The 14,401-nt window shown below is 37.2% G+C and overlaps 3 protein-coding genes and 1 long non-coding RNA gene across 4 annotated transcripts in view; 3 read left to right on the top strand and 1 right to left on the bottom strand.

Annotated features, from left to right (window-relative positions):
* Nucleotides 1-36: 36 nt before the first annotated feature.
* The window catches only part of LOC114531159, a 16,468-nt gene continuing 2,103 nt past the window's right edge, over nucleotides 37-14,401 (bottom strand). The window contains exon 3 of the long non-coding RNA XR_003687825.1: nucleotides 37-124. This is a non-coding gene — a long non-coding RNA (uncharacterized LOC114531159). The remainder of the gene's footprint in view (nucleotides 125-14,401) is intronic.
* Nucleotides 1,447-3,085, top strand: LOC114531151 (keratin-associated protein 9-1-like). Its single transcript, XM_028552805.1, has one exon. It carries the CDS (start codon nucleotides 1,549-1,551, stop codon nucleotides 2,863-2,865), a length of 1,317 nt encoding a protein of 438 aa, XP_028408606.1. The 5' UTR covers nucleotides 1,447-1,548; the 3' UTR covers nucleotides 2,866-3,085.
* On the top strand, nucleotides 6,907-8,192 carry LOC114531157. Its single transcript, XM_028552815.1, has 2 exons — nucleotides 6,907-7,319; nucleotides 7,693-8,192. The coding sequence occupies exons 1-2, from the start codon at nucleotides 6,974-6,976 to the stop codon at nucleotides 8,055-8,057; spliced, it is 711 nt and encodes a 236-aa protein (XP_028408616.1). The 5' UTR covers nucleotides 6,907-6,973; the 3' UTR covers nucleotides 8,058-8,192.
* The window catches only part of LOC114531155, a 4,707-nt gene continuing 2,679 nt past the window's right edge, over nucleotides 12,374-14,401 (top strand). The window contains exon 1 of the mRNA XM_028552814.1: nucleotides 12,374-13,731. Within this exon, the coding sequence (XP_028408615.1) occupies nucleotides 13,377-13,731 (355 nt within the window). The 5' untranslated portion in view covers nucleotides 12,374-13,376. The remainder of the gene's footprint in view (nucleotides 13,732-14,401) is intronic.

Genomic DNA, 14,401 nt, shown 5'->3' on the forward strand with positions numbered 1-14,401 from the left:
TATTGTTTTTCCAACAGCGACTGCAATGGGCAAGAGGAATGCTGCGTGTCGAACAGGTGCACCAATCAGTGCCCGACGTGTTCGTCCATCAGAGATTGTGATTCGGGAAAATATTGTTGCTTTACTAAAAATAATAAAAAAAAACGATGCGAGGTGAATTGTCTTGGGAAATATTGCAGTAATAAATGGAGTTGTGGTGGCTCACAGGAATGCTGTCGTTCGAACGTGTGTGTAAATTGCACGACGCCAGGTTTTGTAAATTTTCTTCAATTTTAATTATGTATAGACATAAAAACGCTTAATATGTTTAGAAATACGCGCATTCAGTTCAGTTTACGTGGCCTGGGTTATATACATCGTATTTTGGTCGCGTCGAATATAATTCAAACAATAGATAATGAGATGTTAATGAAGAATAACTTTCGCCGTAGAACGATAACGAACGAATATTGTCAATTTGATAATATTTGCTCGTTCTCATTCTACGGTGAAAGTTATCTATTCAAACAATAGATAATGGATGATAAACCTCATTAAAGTGCTTATAAACCCAAAATGGGGTTTTCGTGATTCAGATAGAGCATAAAAAGTTGGTTAGTAACTTCTAAACTAGTTTTTGCGTTAAAATTTTAATTTCGAAGATATTGGGCGGCAAGTCTATTTTAAAAAAAAGGTAGCGCCAAATGGGGGACTGGGTCTCAGGAACACGTCTATTTTTAAATAAAAGTTCCTGATAGGCTGGGTTTAAGTTGATTTTCGAATGTGAATAGCAATACTGCTACCATTATGCCATACGAAATGGCAGACGAGTTCCTGGGATCCAGGCCCTTTGGTGATATTTGCGTCGCGCTACGTTTTTTTGAGAAATGGTCAAATTCTATTGTTTGAGCCATCGTAACTCCGAAATTAAAATTTTAATCCAAAAACTAAAGCAGAAGTTACAAACCAACTTTTTATGCTCTATCTGAATCACCAGAAACCCATTTTGGGTTTATAAGCACTTTAATTAAGCTTCATTAACATCTCATTATCTACTGTTCAAATTGCGTTTGACCAAAATGCGAGGTCTGAATGTAACACGGATATTTCAGGTTTTGTTCAGAAATCAGAAGATGATCTCTGCATGTGTTGCTAGATCTAGAGATTTTATCATTCAGCCACTAATCAAAATTTCGGTTGTAAGCTATATAGGACGTTGTGAATCGCTATTTGTCGGTTTAGTGGGCCAGCCGGTCATCCAATACATCCCCTACACAGAAAACGAATCTTTAAAAAGGTTAAAACATAAAATAAAGAGGGTAACCTGTTCTAAAAAACATATATATTTTTGAAGAACGAGAGAATTACTTATGACATACAACATATGACTTACAACAGTGGTGTACGGGAGACGATAATGCGTGGGGGGGGGCATATTCATATATTCATGTTAACAGACATGTAAAGACAATGGATTTAAAAAGTCATTAATGTTGCACAACATGAATACACGAATATGTGCCCCCCCCCCAATCATCGTCTCCCGTACGACACTGATCTATAATCAATATGGAGCGAAAAGCAAATGTGAATCATAATTTCCGATCAATATATTTAGGTTGTCGCAACCATCATGAATGTCATAACGGACAATCTTGCTGCAAAAATAAAGGAATTCAGGAAGGGAATTTCTGTGCTACCCGGTGCTTTGATGCGGCCTGCTTGATTGATAGTGACTGTGATAGATATTCGAAGTGCTGCCACGACAACAAGTGCGTTTCTTGCGCGAGCCTCGAATGTTCTTCGAATTCACAATGCAGTGACGGGTATTGTTGTGATCGTGGTTCCCATAGGACGAGCCGGTGTTTTCGGTCGGGTTGTGTAGGTGAGAGTTGCGACTCACGTAGCGATTGTGGCGGCCCCAATGAATGTTGCATAGAAAACAAGTGCGTCAAATGTCCCAAGTCCGGATGTAGAGATAATTGGGAATGTCCGGCAGGAAAATACTGCTGCAAGGGAGAAGGACAAGGTTTATGCAGTCAAAGTTGCGTGGGGAAATTCTGTCGCTCTAACAAAGCCTGTTCCGCTCCGGGCGAATGTTGCATTAACCATGAGTGTACTGCACTGAATTGCACCTGCAGGTCCAAATATGATTGCAGAAATGGGTTCCACTGTTGCCGATCGTCAGGCAATCAAGGTTATTGTAGACCGAATTGTACCGGCATGAAATGCAAACTTGAGAACGATTGTAGTCCTGCAGAAATCTGCACCTACCCAGATAGGGATTGTGTTTTGAATCCCTCCACCAGAAAGTGTTCTGACGTAAGAAAATGTTTCAGCCGCGAAGGATGCTTTTCGCATAACGACTGCAACAGTTTTGGTAGCGGGTATTATTGCTGCAGAGATACGATGTTCTTCTCCAGACGTAGCTGTTATTCAAATTGCATCAATAAGATCTGTACCAATGACAGCGACTGCGGTGGTGCAGGTGAATGCTGTGACAGTAAAAAGAAAAGATGCCTCGACTGTCCAAAAACTCCAAATGACTTTCCCGTGTTGGCAATTTTATTTATAGTAGTAGGAGTTTTGGTTTTAATTGGTCTAATTAGTTGGTACGTTCGTTGCAAGGTATGCCGTCCTCGAAATACCCTCCAACGGTCCACTGAACCATCACCGACTGCACAGCAAGAGATCCAGGCGACGCCATCCTGGAGTACAGAAACAGAAAATGGCAACGGACAATTTAATGTTAGGAATACAGACGATAGGATATATGAAAATGATATAGGATTGCCCAGCGCTCCTCCCATGGAGCTCTATGAGAATCCAAGTACCCTGAATTTGCCACCTCCTCCGTCTTATGAATCATTATTTCCGAATCGTTAGTCGTAATACGGTGTAAACATAAAATTTGAAAGTCTAATTTAAACATTTCCACGAGAATGAAAAACCTAAATATACAGTATAATTTATATACATGTTACTGCGATTTACAGCTGAGCGTGGAATTGCGAAGATTTCTCGGGATACGCCGAAAAGAAAATGACACTTGAATCGAAGCTTCTTTTGTATTCATTTCAGTATAATGGCGTTGACATTATAACATTGTTGATAGCCGCCGCATTATATTTTGTAATAACTCCTTTGTTTGGTGTTTTGCATTCACCAAATACAGTTCAAAACTTAGTTCACAACATAATCTAAAGAATAATGGTAAAATAAATGGATTTTGAGTGGTACGCCGAAAAGATTTTAGGTTTTGAGCGTTTTCCCGCCAAAATACGCGACATAATAAAAAATCTCCTCTTAATGCGATTGTGGTCGTCATTTCAATTTAACGTCATAAACTACATGAACTGTTGCAATTGCGTTCTGGCCGAAGATAAGAAAACGTCTGGATCAACTCATTCCTTCCCTTGTTTTATAGTTCACAAAATTCTGCTCAGTCTACACTGTACATTCGTTTAATCAATCAGCATAACAGGAACTACGCGTGATGTATACACGAGTACATGCACACTCTGTGCCAACTGACTAACTGCACGTTGGTTGCAGCCTGTCCTACGTAAATATAGCACCCCGTACAATACGTCTCCGTGATCAGAGTTAGAATTTCGCACTCATAAGCAATTTGTATAACAAATATTGGGTTGGAATAATAATAGCCGGTGGAAGTAAATCAGTGAACATCGCGATCTACTGAAACCGCGGGATCCCATACCTCCTAAGATAACAAAAAAGATGTGTTTATGTACAACGGAAAGCTTGATTTAAAGGAATTGTTTGAGACAGCTAGTTGGCAAAATGACGTGCTTTGAAGCAGTTAATTTCTTTGTTGTAATTAGTAAGGGCTGATTAAGAGGTTTTTTCCGCGATATTGTTGTGTTTCATGCTTTGTGTGAAGTATGCATGGTCTTCACTTAGTTCCCCTTTGAGAATCCCATAAGATAAGAACTATTGTGAAGTATGCATGGTCTTCACTTAGTTCCCCTTTGAGAATCCCATGAGATAAGAACTATATATATATATATATATATATATATATTATATATATAATATATATATATATATATATATATATATATATATATATGTATACATATATATATATATATATATATATATATATATATAATATATATTAATATATATATATATATATATATATATATATATATATATATATATATATATATATATATATATATATATATATATAGCAAGCATAGCAATTGACAATGCTGCCTTACGATTGGTAGCTATAGTCTATCTATATTTTCGGTTTTTCGAATACGCTAACGATGTATACCAATGCTAAACGGGTAATTATACTATTTCCGGTATAAGAGTGGTCATGCTGCCATGCAACTTGTTAGCTATACTGACAACACGCTTTTTAAACGAAGATGTGCTAATTTTGGACACCTTTTGAATTTAGCCTGGTGTCCATTTAGTCGTAATTGTCGTCCGAACAAGTCATTTCCACCGACAAGAAATATAGTCAGACTGTAAATTTATGTAAATGTATTTATTTCTGTATTCAATTTGTCATGTTGACGACACTCACGACTGAATGGAAACCAGGGATTTTAAGATAACACATGCAAGTGACTCAGATTTTTCAATAAATGCACACCTTACCCACTAACACAATCTTTTACGAGTCTAAAGACATTTTCAGAACACATCAATGAATAAAACACACCTTTGCATAACACACAGTTTGGTGAAAGAGGAATAGCGCACCTTTTCTTCTGCAGAACATAGCTTTAACGATAACGCAACCGAATTGACCGGCCAAGCGTTATTATGCGCTTCTTGTACTATCATGCAGGTAAATACGTTTTGCTACCTAAGTCCATTTTGCTACTAAAGTCCGTCTACATGCACGGTCACAGTTAATCTGGTTTAACTTGATCTTTGATTTTTCGAATCGATGTAAATCAAGCGGGTCTACTTTGCACTACCTGTGCGAGATGGATTAAACTTCCCGGATTTTCTTATAATTTCTCATACAAAACGATATAGTGTTTGAGAAATATTATTATCATAATTTTTTATTTCTTTGTTTAAAACAAAGAACTAGTCTAGTTCAATTTTTTCTATACACCATTTAGAAACGTCAAGAAGTTACATAAGAAGTGCAATATCTATGTTTCTTAAATATTAAACCTTTTTCGTTAATCCGACAACGAGTGCTGGGTTTTAAACATTTATATCACCGTCAGATAATTCTGACATTTTATACTTTATATTATAAAGTATTACAAATATTTCTATGTCAGTCTATATAATATCATAGTACAATTATAATGTACATTTATTAAATGTAAAGGTATGTCTGAATAATTCTAATTGTGTATTTACAGTTCAAATTCCTTAGATCCCCAAATATTCTAATGTTATCATTCTTCAAGGTGTGTTTAGTATGCAGGCTGGATGTGTTATTTAGTACAACATATGCTGTGTACTACTTCAGTTTTTGCATCGCGTGCTAACAGTTGACACATATTTTCATACACTGCATCTAAAGGGGAAATGAAAGCACACGTCCAACGCTTGTTGCTATATAGAGACTTAAAGGGGAACTGAGGGAAGACCATACTTAACACACAGTACAACAATATTGCAAAAAATGACGCAAGTCCTTATTTAATACAAGGAAATTGACTGCTTCAAAGCACGTCTAATCGATTTCTCAAACAATCTGTCATAGTATCATTATTACCAAAGCGAGATCATGCATAATAAATGTACTTGGTTCCGGTTTTAGGATTTCTTATTTTAATACGACAAAGAAATTGACTGCTTCAAAGCACGCCTAATCGCTTTCTGAAACAATTATTTTATACATTTCGTGTATATATATTTTATACATTTCGTGTATCTTTTCTGTCGTCGTGGGTTCTACAGAACTACAGAACTACATGGTGTATAAAAAAGGCAACCATCTATTCTAAAATTTATAATGTTCAACAGATTTTAGGTCTCTAGGATTACAATGGCTTGACAGCCTTGTCTTTTGTTTTGAAAAATATTGGATATTCATGAATATTAAGTGGTTTATACACATTGTATATTGAAATCATCCATGAAAATGTATAGTTAGGCTTTGAATGCCTATAAGAACCCACAAATGTATAAATGTTTGACATAAGCATTTTTATGTATGAGGACAGTAAAATTTGTTTCTATCTCAGTAAACTATTTATTTCTAAATTATTTTTATTAACAATATTTACAATCTACAAATATGGATAACAAATTTAAATTAATTTCTCAAGCACCATGACCTTAGACACGCCCCCTTCTCTGGCAAATTTAAAATTTTTGTACTTATAGCGTTTTATAAGTTGCCTTCAATTCCCACGCGGGCAAACATTCGCGAACAGGTTATTTATTTTTTCATAATAGGTGAAATTGGGGGTTTTTTGGGACACCCCATACATTGTGTATAAAAAAGTACCCCCTATTGAAATCAAGCTTTTTGAGAATTTGAATGCCTTATTATTATGCTGAAGGTAAGCAAGACGCTCAATTTGAATGGTGCAACTTAATTACCTTAATTACCATTCTACTCACACACCAATCATTTATATTCCAACAGAAGCTTACAGGTACTTTTCGTTATGCACCTTGTATATCATTTTCACAAAAGCTAGATATAATAAATTAAATTACTCAAAATTATCATGACTTATCAATGCAAATTTCTAACTCTGAAGACAGAAACGTCGATATTGTGCTAAGTGGCAAGTGCTATATTTACGTAAGGCAGCAACCAACGTGCAGTAAGTCAGTTTGGCAAAGAGCCTACATGTGTACTCGTGTATAAATCCCGCGTAGTTCCTGTTATCATGCTGAGTGATGAAGCGGATGTACAGTGTAGAATGAGCGTTACTTTATCAACTATAAAACCAGGGAATGAATGGGTTGATCCAGACGCCTTCCAACTTTCGACCAGAACACAAGTAGTTCATTACGTTGAAATAAAATGACCACAATTATCGCATTGATACCTTTCTTCTTCACGCTTGCTTCCAGTCAAGCATCATGGCCAGATGGCAGGTATTGCCTACCAATGCCTTCAAACAAGCAATGTCCATCAGGATGGTCAAAAGGCTACAGAAGACACGACATGGAAGATCACGATGACCATAAATATTGTGATGTAAAACGCCATGGATGGGTTCCGTACAACTATGACTTATGCAGAAATCTTGGCTGGGGATTTTGCTGCAAAACTCGAGAGAATTCTCCTCGCACAGAAAAACAGTGGCCTTCCGGATCATATTGCATTTTCAGATATGGTGGTTCGTGTCCTAAAAATTTTGCTTCAGGTAAGCCGTATGTACCGGCGTGTATCGAGGCACATACATGGCAAAAAGAGCCAGTTGTTAAGGCAAATAGGCTCGAAAACAAGAGCCGAGACTGCACATTTATAAAGAAAGAAAACTAAAATATTATAGCGTTTATCATTATAGCGTTTACGGCGTATTAGATTTACGTTCAATCGTTCAAAATGACATGTATAAAAGTCAAAAGTGGTGTCCACTCTTGGCTTGTCCACTGACCACTGTTTTTTATTCTTGGCTTGTCTACTGACCACACAAAAACTAAATGAACTTGGTTGAACCGCGCCAAATATCTCCGAACTTTATCGCGCTATTAATGGCAACACCCGTTGAAATGTTTTTCCTCCTTGATACACAGGATATATTTTCTGGGATGACGAAGATCGGCGAAATAACAACGGTCGCAGTGGGGTTCTTCCAGATGGGGATTACGGTCGAAACACCAAGATATACTTTTGCTGTCGTGATGTGCAAGGGCTCTGGACATCAAAACGGCTGTCAGGTCTACCCAAATGCTCTGAAATGATTCTAATGCGATACAAAGGAAGATGTCCCGGAGCTCAACGCGGTTATCTTGGACCTCATACTGGATACTTGCAGTGGGACACTGAAGACAGTCGGAACGTAGACGCACGTGTTGGGGTATTTCCCGACGGTAGAAAAACGTTTGGAAGTGGGATAAAAATCGAATTTTGTTCCTACACATCGTATGATACTTGTTAATCGTCGTAACCGCACGTTGATATAAATTTACCATTAGTTGTTTAATTAAAAACAGTGGACGTTAGCTTAAAATGTAAGTGTTGAATAATATCAATCGTTGCTTCCTGTACATGTGGTTTCCATAAATAAAATTACCTCTCGTCTCAAAATGTCTCATTTCTGATAATCAACATCGTCTCCAGGGTATTCGCTCGGCCCACACTGGGCCTAAATGTCCTGATGTGGTCCGATGACGTCACGCATAAGTTGAGAGGAAGGGAGGGGGGGCGTTTACTATTTAATCCCGGTCGTTACTTCATCCCGCTGTAAATAATGCGCTCGATAGATCAAAGTAAACAGAAACCCTAAACAAACAAACGCGTTTGGCAGTTCATAGAAAATAATGGAAAAGGACGTGGTTCGGATATCTGGTGTCATGATGGTTCTGGTTTCACGTATAGTTTGATATTGTCAACATAACAACATTACAACTCTATATATACGTAATTCTACATGCATCATTCTTTAATAAAATAGCCGAAAATTCAAATTTTGTTTGAACTATGAAAATCCACAGGGAATTTCATGATGTTGTTACAGCTGCTTCTGGTTGCTATCCTTTTGTTGATGGTTACTTAAACAACTTGTGTAGGGTTAAGACAATGATTCTTCTGGATCTATAGCTTACTCAACAACTCATCCAGATTTAGAAAGAGTTGTGCCCGGTGATACCATCTAAACATCGTATTAGATCTAGAGCAGAGCATGCAGTGGAGAGGGTCATTTTTAAAGCAGAATTAAGGACAGTGATTTATAGGAGATTAATGTTGAAATGAGTCTAATGAGTCAATGAGTTATGAGTCAATGAGTTATGAGTCAAAAAATTTTGCTGCATTTTCCTAACCACAGTTTTGTAACTGCGGATAAAGATTTCGCCTGATTTGCATAAAATTTACCTTCGAATTTCTCGACTACATTTTACAATATGGCCAACATAACTCTTAGATATCTCTATTCCAGGGACCGCGGAGCATTTTTCGTATTGCTGGGGCTCGGAACCGCGCGCCTGCTAGGAGAGTCCGGGAAAATTTTGAAATATAAGTCTCTGAAATCGCCGCAAATGCCTCTCAATTTAAGGATTAATGGAAAATAATAGATAGTATGTAAAGTTTCCAGCATGTTTGGCGCTCATAACAAACATTAAACAATATAGCCATGCTTTGGTTATCATGTCAAATATTTTTGAAATGGATAACCACGCTGTTTTAATGGTCAAATGCCTCCCCTATGTAAAGTTTCCAGCATTTTGGCGCTTGTATTGCTTGTAAATTTGAGCGAACTAAAAAATATTCGAAATTAAAGACTAATTACTGAAAAATTATTGGTGGGGCAAAAGCCCAGCGAGCCACCCTGCTCCGCGGTCCCTGTATTCGTTTGATAAGAACTATACATCATTCGTGCCGTGTTGTTTCAGAGATAAAAACACTCGCCTCCGGCTCGGGTTTGTATATCTACTGATACAACACGGCCGTTCATGTTACATATGGTACTTATTAAGCAGTTATTAATTTAGGAGGGCATTTATGGCATTATGAAATTCGGGGATCAAAATAAAAATGTGATGCATGGGATAAGCAGGTCTTCACTAACGTTCAATTTATTACTGATCTACAAGTTCGGGCGGGTTTTAAACACAGCTATCACGTCAGGATTCAAGATCAAAGTTGTAAATATTCATATAAACCAATTTCAAATGTTCACAATAAGTTCATGGAAACTGTAAAAAAATATCGGAATCAGTCGCAAATGTCCAAAAGCGACTTACTGCGGTGACTGCATTGTCCTACCTTGCATGTACATATGAACCCTTGAAGTACTATTGTATTAATACTGGATAATTATTGAAGAATATTTCTAACCAGACCAATGCAAATAAAGTTCATACAGACAATAAAAAGTTCACAAATCTGTAATATAATATAAATCTTAAGGGTGGTTTGCAACACCGTACCAGTCACGTACTAACCAAATGAAAATATGAAAATAACAACGTAAATTCGTAAACCTCACAACTCATTGACTCACAACTCATAGACTCATTTGACTCACAAAACAGGCGTTCTCGATTTATAGAGATCAACAGACAGTGTGATTTATTTCTGCTGAATGTTTATCTACAATCATCATTCATAAACATTTATTCATTAAACTTTGATTGGTATGACATTTGAAAGAAAATATACCAGCGCAACACACACTTTTACCGCAGGTATTGCAAGTTTTAGGACAGAGATCGTCCCATGCATAAGATTCCCATAAAGGAACGGAGGTTGCGCATTTGCCAACGGCATTAAAACAGGAGAATATTGGAGTTTCAGGAGAAGCATCATGGCAGATTTCTAAATGAAAGAACGGTACCAACATACAAAAGCTGATTGACGATTTATTTAGATAGATAGATCAGAATACTAGAAAAAAATGTCTTATACAAATAATATACGTATTTGATATTTTCTCACTCAGACCTCTTGCAGTCTGCCGAAAGAGCAATCGCTTGTTATGCTAATAATCTCATGTTGGTGTTGATTCACTGCGAAAACAATCAATTTCTAAAGAAACGAATAATTATGATAACTTACAAATTTGCATTACTAAGTTGTCAAAATTAGATCGTATGGCTGCTAAACGCGGAAACTCCTAACAAGTATGACATTTTATACAGCGATCGCTGACTGTATAACTCATATCTCTGGCGATCATGTGTTATGCCAATAAGATTTGTGGACAAGAAAACGGTTTTAAAATGATGATACTTAAATATGACGATACTTATTAAACTTGCGTTTGTTGCTAGGTTACAGGGATTCGTAAGTGTGAGCTGAAGGAAGACCATACTTCATAGTTCATACGAAACATACACAATGCAGTTTTTATATCCAGGAGTCGTATTGGGCAGAACACATGCATGATAAACCAAAAACACTCGACTGTTCTGTAATTCAAAACGTTTTCAAAAGTCATTAAAAAAACAGTATTCTCGTATTCAGTAGTCTAAAGACCAATTCTTGGTTATGCTAATATGTTAGTGTTGATTCACTGCGAAAACAATCAATTTCTAAAAATGAATAATCATAATAACTTCAAATTTGCATTACTTGTCAAAATTAGATCGTTGCAGAAACGCTTATGCCTAGTTTCCATTCAGTCGTTAGCTGTCGTTACATGTCTTTCCGTGTCTTTGGAAAAATTGTGAAAGACCGATAACGACTGAGAGAAACAGAAAACGACAGTATCGCTCGGATGAAACGAATCCTATCTCAACGGCATAAAAAGACAGGAAACGACATGATTCTTTCCATAATTCGTTATCGGTCTTTCACGATTATTCCAAAGACATGGAAAGAAATGTGACGACAGCTAATGACTGAACGGAAACTATAACAAGTGTGATCTTTTATACAGCAAACGCTGACTGTATTAAATTTCTGGCCATCATGTGTTATGACCAATAAGACTTGTTGGCAGGAAAATAGCTTTAATATGACGATATTTTTAGGTATTAAACTTACGCTTGTTGCTAGGTTACAACAAGGACTCTTTAGTGTGAGCTGAAGGAAGACCATACTTCATATGAAACACACAATTCAATTCTGGGAAAAATTTATTAATGAAACAAAGAAATTTACTTCAAAGCACGTCATTTGCCTAACCGCTTTTCAAACAATTTCTTTAATATATGTAGATATACACACTTTTTTTTTTGCTGCGTGGGTTGTATTTCATTATTACCAAAGCGATATCATAGTAAACACTAAACATACATTCCATGTTTGGACTTTTAACTATGGATTCCTTTTCAGAATATTTCATTTTCATTGAAGTTAATCGCAATTTTCACCTATTTACTTACTTGCACCGGGCTATCCCCTCCCCCAATATTTGTTACACAAATCAATGGCCAGAAATTTGATACATTCGATCAGCGGTTCTTGTATAAATTTGTTAATGTGATTTTGATGAGCGTTGATTTCTTTAGTAATTGATTGTTTTTGCAGTGAATCAACACAAAAATATTATCCATCGTAATTATCGCTACTCTGGTTTTAGTAAATGAAAGTAATCACCACACAAAGATTAACTTTCACGACCCAACGTTTCGACACTCCGGTCTAGTGTCTTCATCAGGGGTGAAGACACTAGACCGGAGTCTCGAAACGTTGGGTCGTGAAAGTTAATCTTTGTGTGGTGATTACTTTCATTTACTAAAACCAGAGTAGCGATAATTACGATGGATTATATACCTGGTTGCCGTGAACTCATAAACTACAAAAATATTAGCCTAACTTGGAGTTGGTCTTTAGACTGACTGCGAGAAAAATATGTTTTAATGGCATTTGGAACCATTTTAAATTACATGGCAGTTGGGTGTTTTTGGATACAAATCGGGTAGATCATGTGTTCTGATCAATAAGACTTATGAAAAAGGAAAAGGCGGTAATATGCGATTAAGAAGGGAACTGCTAGGTTACAGGGATTCAAGTGTGAGCTGAAGGAATAATGGCAATAGTATAAGACTTATAAAAACTGAGACTTGTACACTTTTTTTCCAATATAACCAGGGAGCAGCGTTGCAGCGTCTTCAAACAACTTAGCGTCAACTGTGGTATAACAACTGCCTAAAACAGACAAAACCCTTCTCGACGTTTCGACTTGAGGGCCATACTAACTCTCCTGACGGAGGCCCTCAATCTTATTTTATCCCATTTTCACTTCGGATAGACAAAACAACTAAAATCTTGTGAGATATTTACGTATAAATAAGTCCCTTTTGATCAAGATGTGATGCACTGTATGTACAAATTTGGTGAGAAAATATCGAAGGCAGATGAAAAGGTGAGTCGTGTTTTCCAAGATGTTTCTCGCGATTTGACTGTATGAACAAAACGGGCCTTTTATGACTCGTACCATGTTGTATGTAATTTCCAGTCATGTTGGTTAAGATTATTATATTATGACTAGTTATCAATTTGCAATGCAGAATTCCAACTGTGATGAAAGAAATATCGATATTGTACCGGGCGCTGTTTTTGTAGGACGGGAACTACGCGTACAGTCGGTCTTCGCCAAAGAGTCTGCCGTGTATTCATTCTGCTAAATTGGAAGAACAACAGCGCTACGTACATCCCGCGTAGTCTCTTGATTCAGATTGCTGGAGCGGATGTACATTGGATCGACTGAGCATAATTAACAGAACCATCACAAGAGAGTAAAGAAGAGTTGCTCCAGAAGTCTTCCAACATTCGGGCAGAGCACAGTAATTCGAATAGTTCGTTACGTTAAATGAAAATGACCACCGTAATCGCATTGATACCTTTCTTCTTCCTGTTTGCCCTTAGCCAGGCATATCAGTGGCCAGATGGCAAGTATTGCCTACCAATGCCTTTAAACAGGCAATGTCCACCAGGATGGTCAGAAGGCTACAGAAGACATGACACGGAAGATTTCGAAGGCAATAAATATTGTGATGTAAAACGCCATGGATGGGTTCCGTACAACTATGACTTATGCAATAATCCTCGCTGGGGATTTTGCTGCAAAACTCAAGAAAATTATCCTCGAACAGGAAAACAGTGGCCTTCTGGATCGTATTGCATCTTCAGATATGGTGGCACGTGTCCTAGAAATTTTGCTTCAGGTAAGGGTTAGCACTGTTTTCCATCTAGCAAACCGCTCTTTCATTTTTGGAGAGTGGCATGTGTCGAGTAATTGAATAATAATTAAAGTAAGCACATACTGTGAGAGCATAAACATGATGAGACTATTTCAAATTCCGGTGCCAATAAACCAGCTTTTGACTGCGTTTTATGGAGGTTTCTTGTTTATAAAGCCCGTTTACACTATACTCAATTTATTGGCACGGCAAGGCTAAAATGGGCACCCGTACCCATTTCATCTGTACTCGGCCTTTGTTTTGGTAGCCTGAACACTAATAAAATTTGGTACGGGTGCCCATTTTAGCCGTGCCGTGCCGATAAATTCAGTGTAGTGTAAACGGGGCTTAAAGAACAAACTTTTCAACCAGGAAACAATTGAGTTTGGCTCTGGCAGTCAGGTGAAGGTATAGGATGTTTAGGATAAGTTTCTTCTTATGTAAACCTGACTTTGCGGAATAACTGCAAAATAGCTGGTCTATTTCTAGTTTCTACACAGTGAGTGTACTATTAGTAATAGTGCATTCCCTGTGTATGGATGTTTTTGTCAAAAGACATGTTTACGCTACAAGGCCCAGCTTTGGACTAGATTTTTGTAGCTCAGCAGAGTGTAGGCTAAAAAATGTAAGCCAATCAGAAAAGGTGGTCCAGATT

Source organism: Dendronephthya gigantea, unplaced genomic scaffold (genome assembly GCF_004324835.1).
Source record: "Dendronephthya gigantea isolate DGI-Jeju-01 unplaced genomic scaffold, DenGig_1.0 000068F, whole genome shotgun sequence".
In the NCBI taxonomy this organism is placed as follows: domain Eukaryota; kingdom Metazoa; phylum Cnidaria; class Anthozoa; order Malacalcyonacea; family Nephtheidae; genus Dendronephthya; species Dendronephthya gigantea.

What these genes read in the sequence shown, in the direction of transcription:
- LOC114531151 (XM_028552805.1), top strand. Translation starts at nt 1,549, where the DNA reads ATGGAGCGAAAAGCAAATGTGAATCATAATTTCCGATCAATATATTTA.
- LOC114531157 (XM_028552815.1), top strand. Translation starts at nt 6,974, where the DNA reads ATGACCACAATTATCGCATTGATACCTTTCTTCTTCACGCTTGCTTCC. An exon ending in TCCTAAAAATTTTGCTTCAG is followed by an intron (nt 7,320 to 7,692) that starts GTAAGCCGTATG and finishes CTTGATACACAG; the next exon opens with GATATATTTTCTGGGATGAC.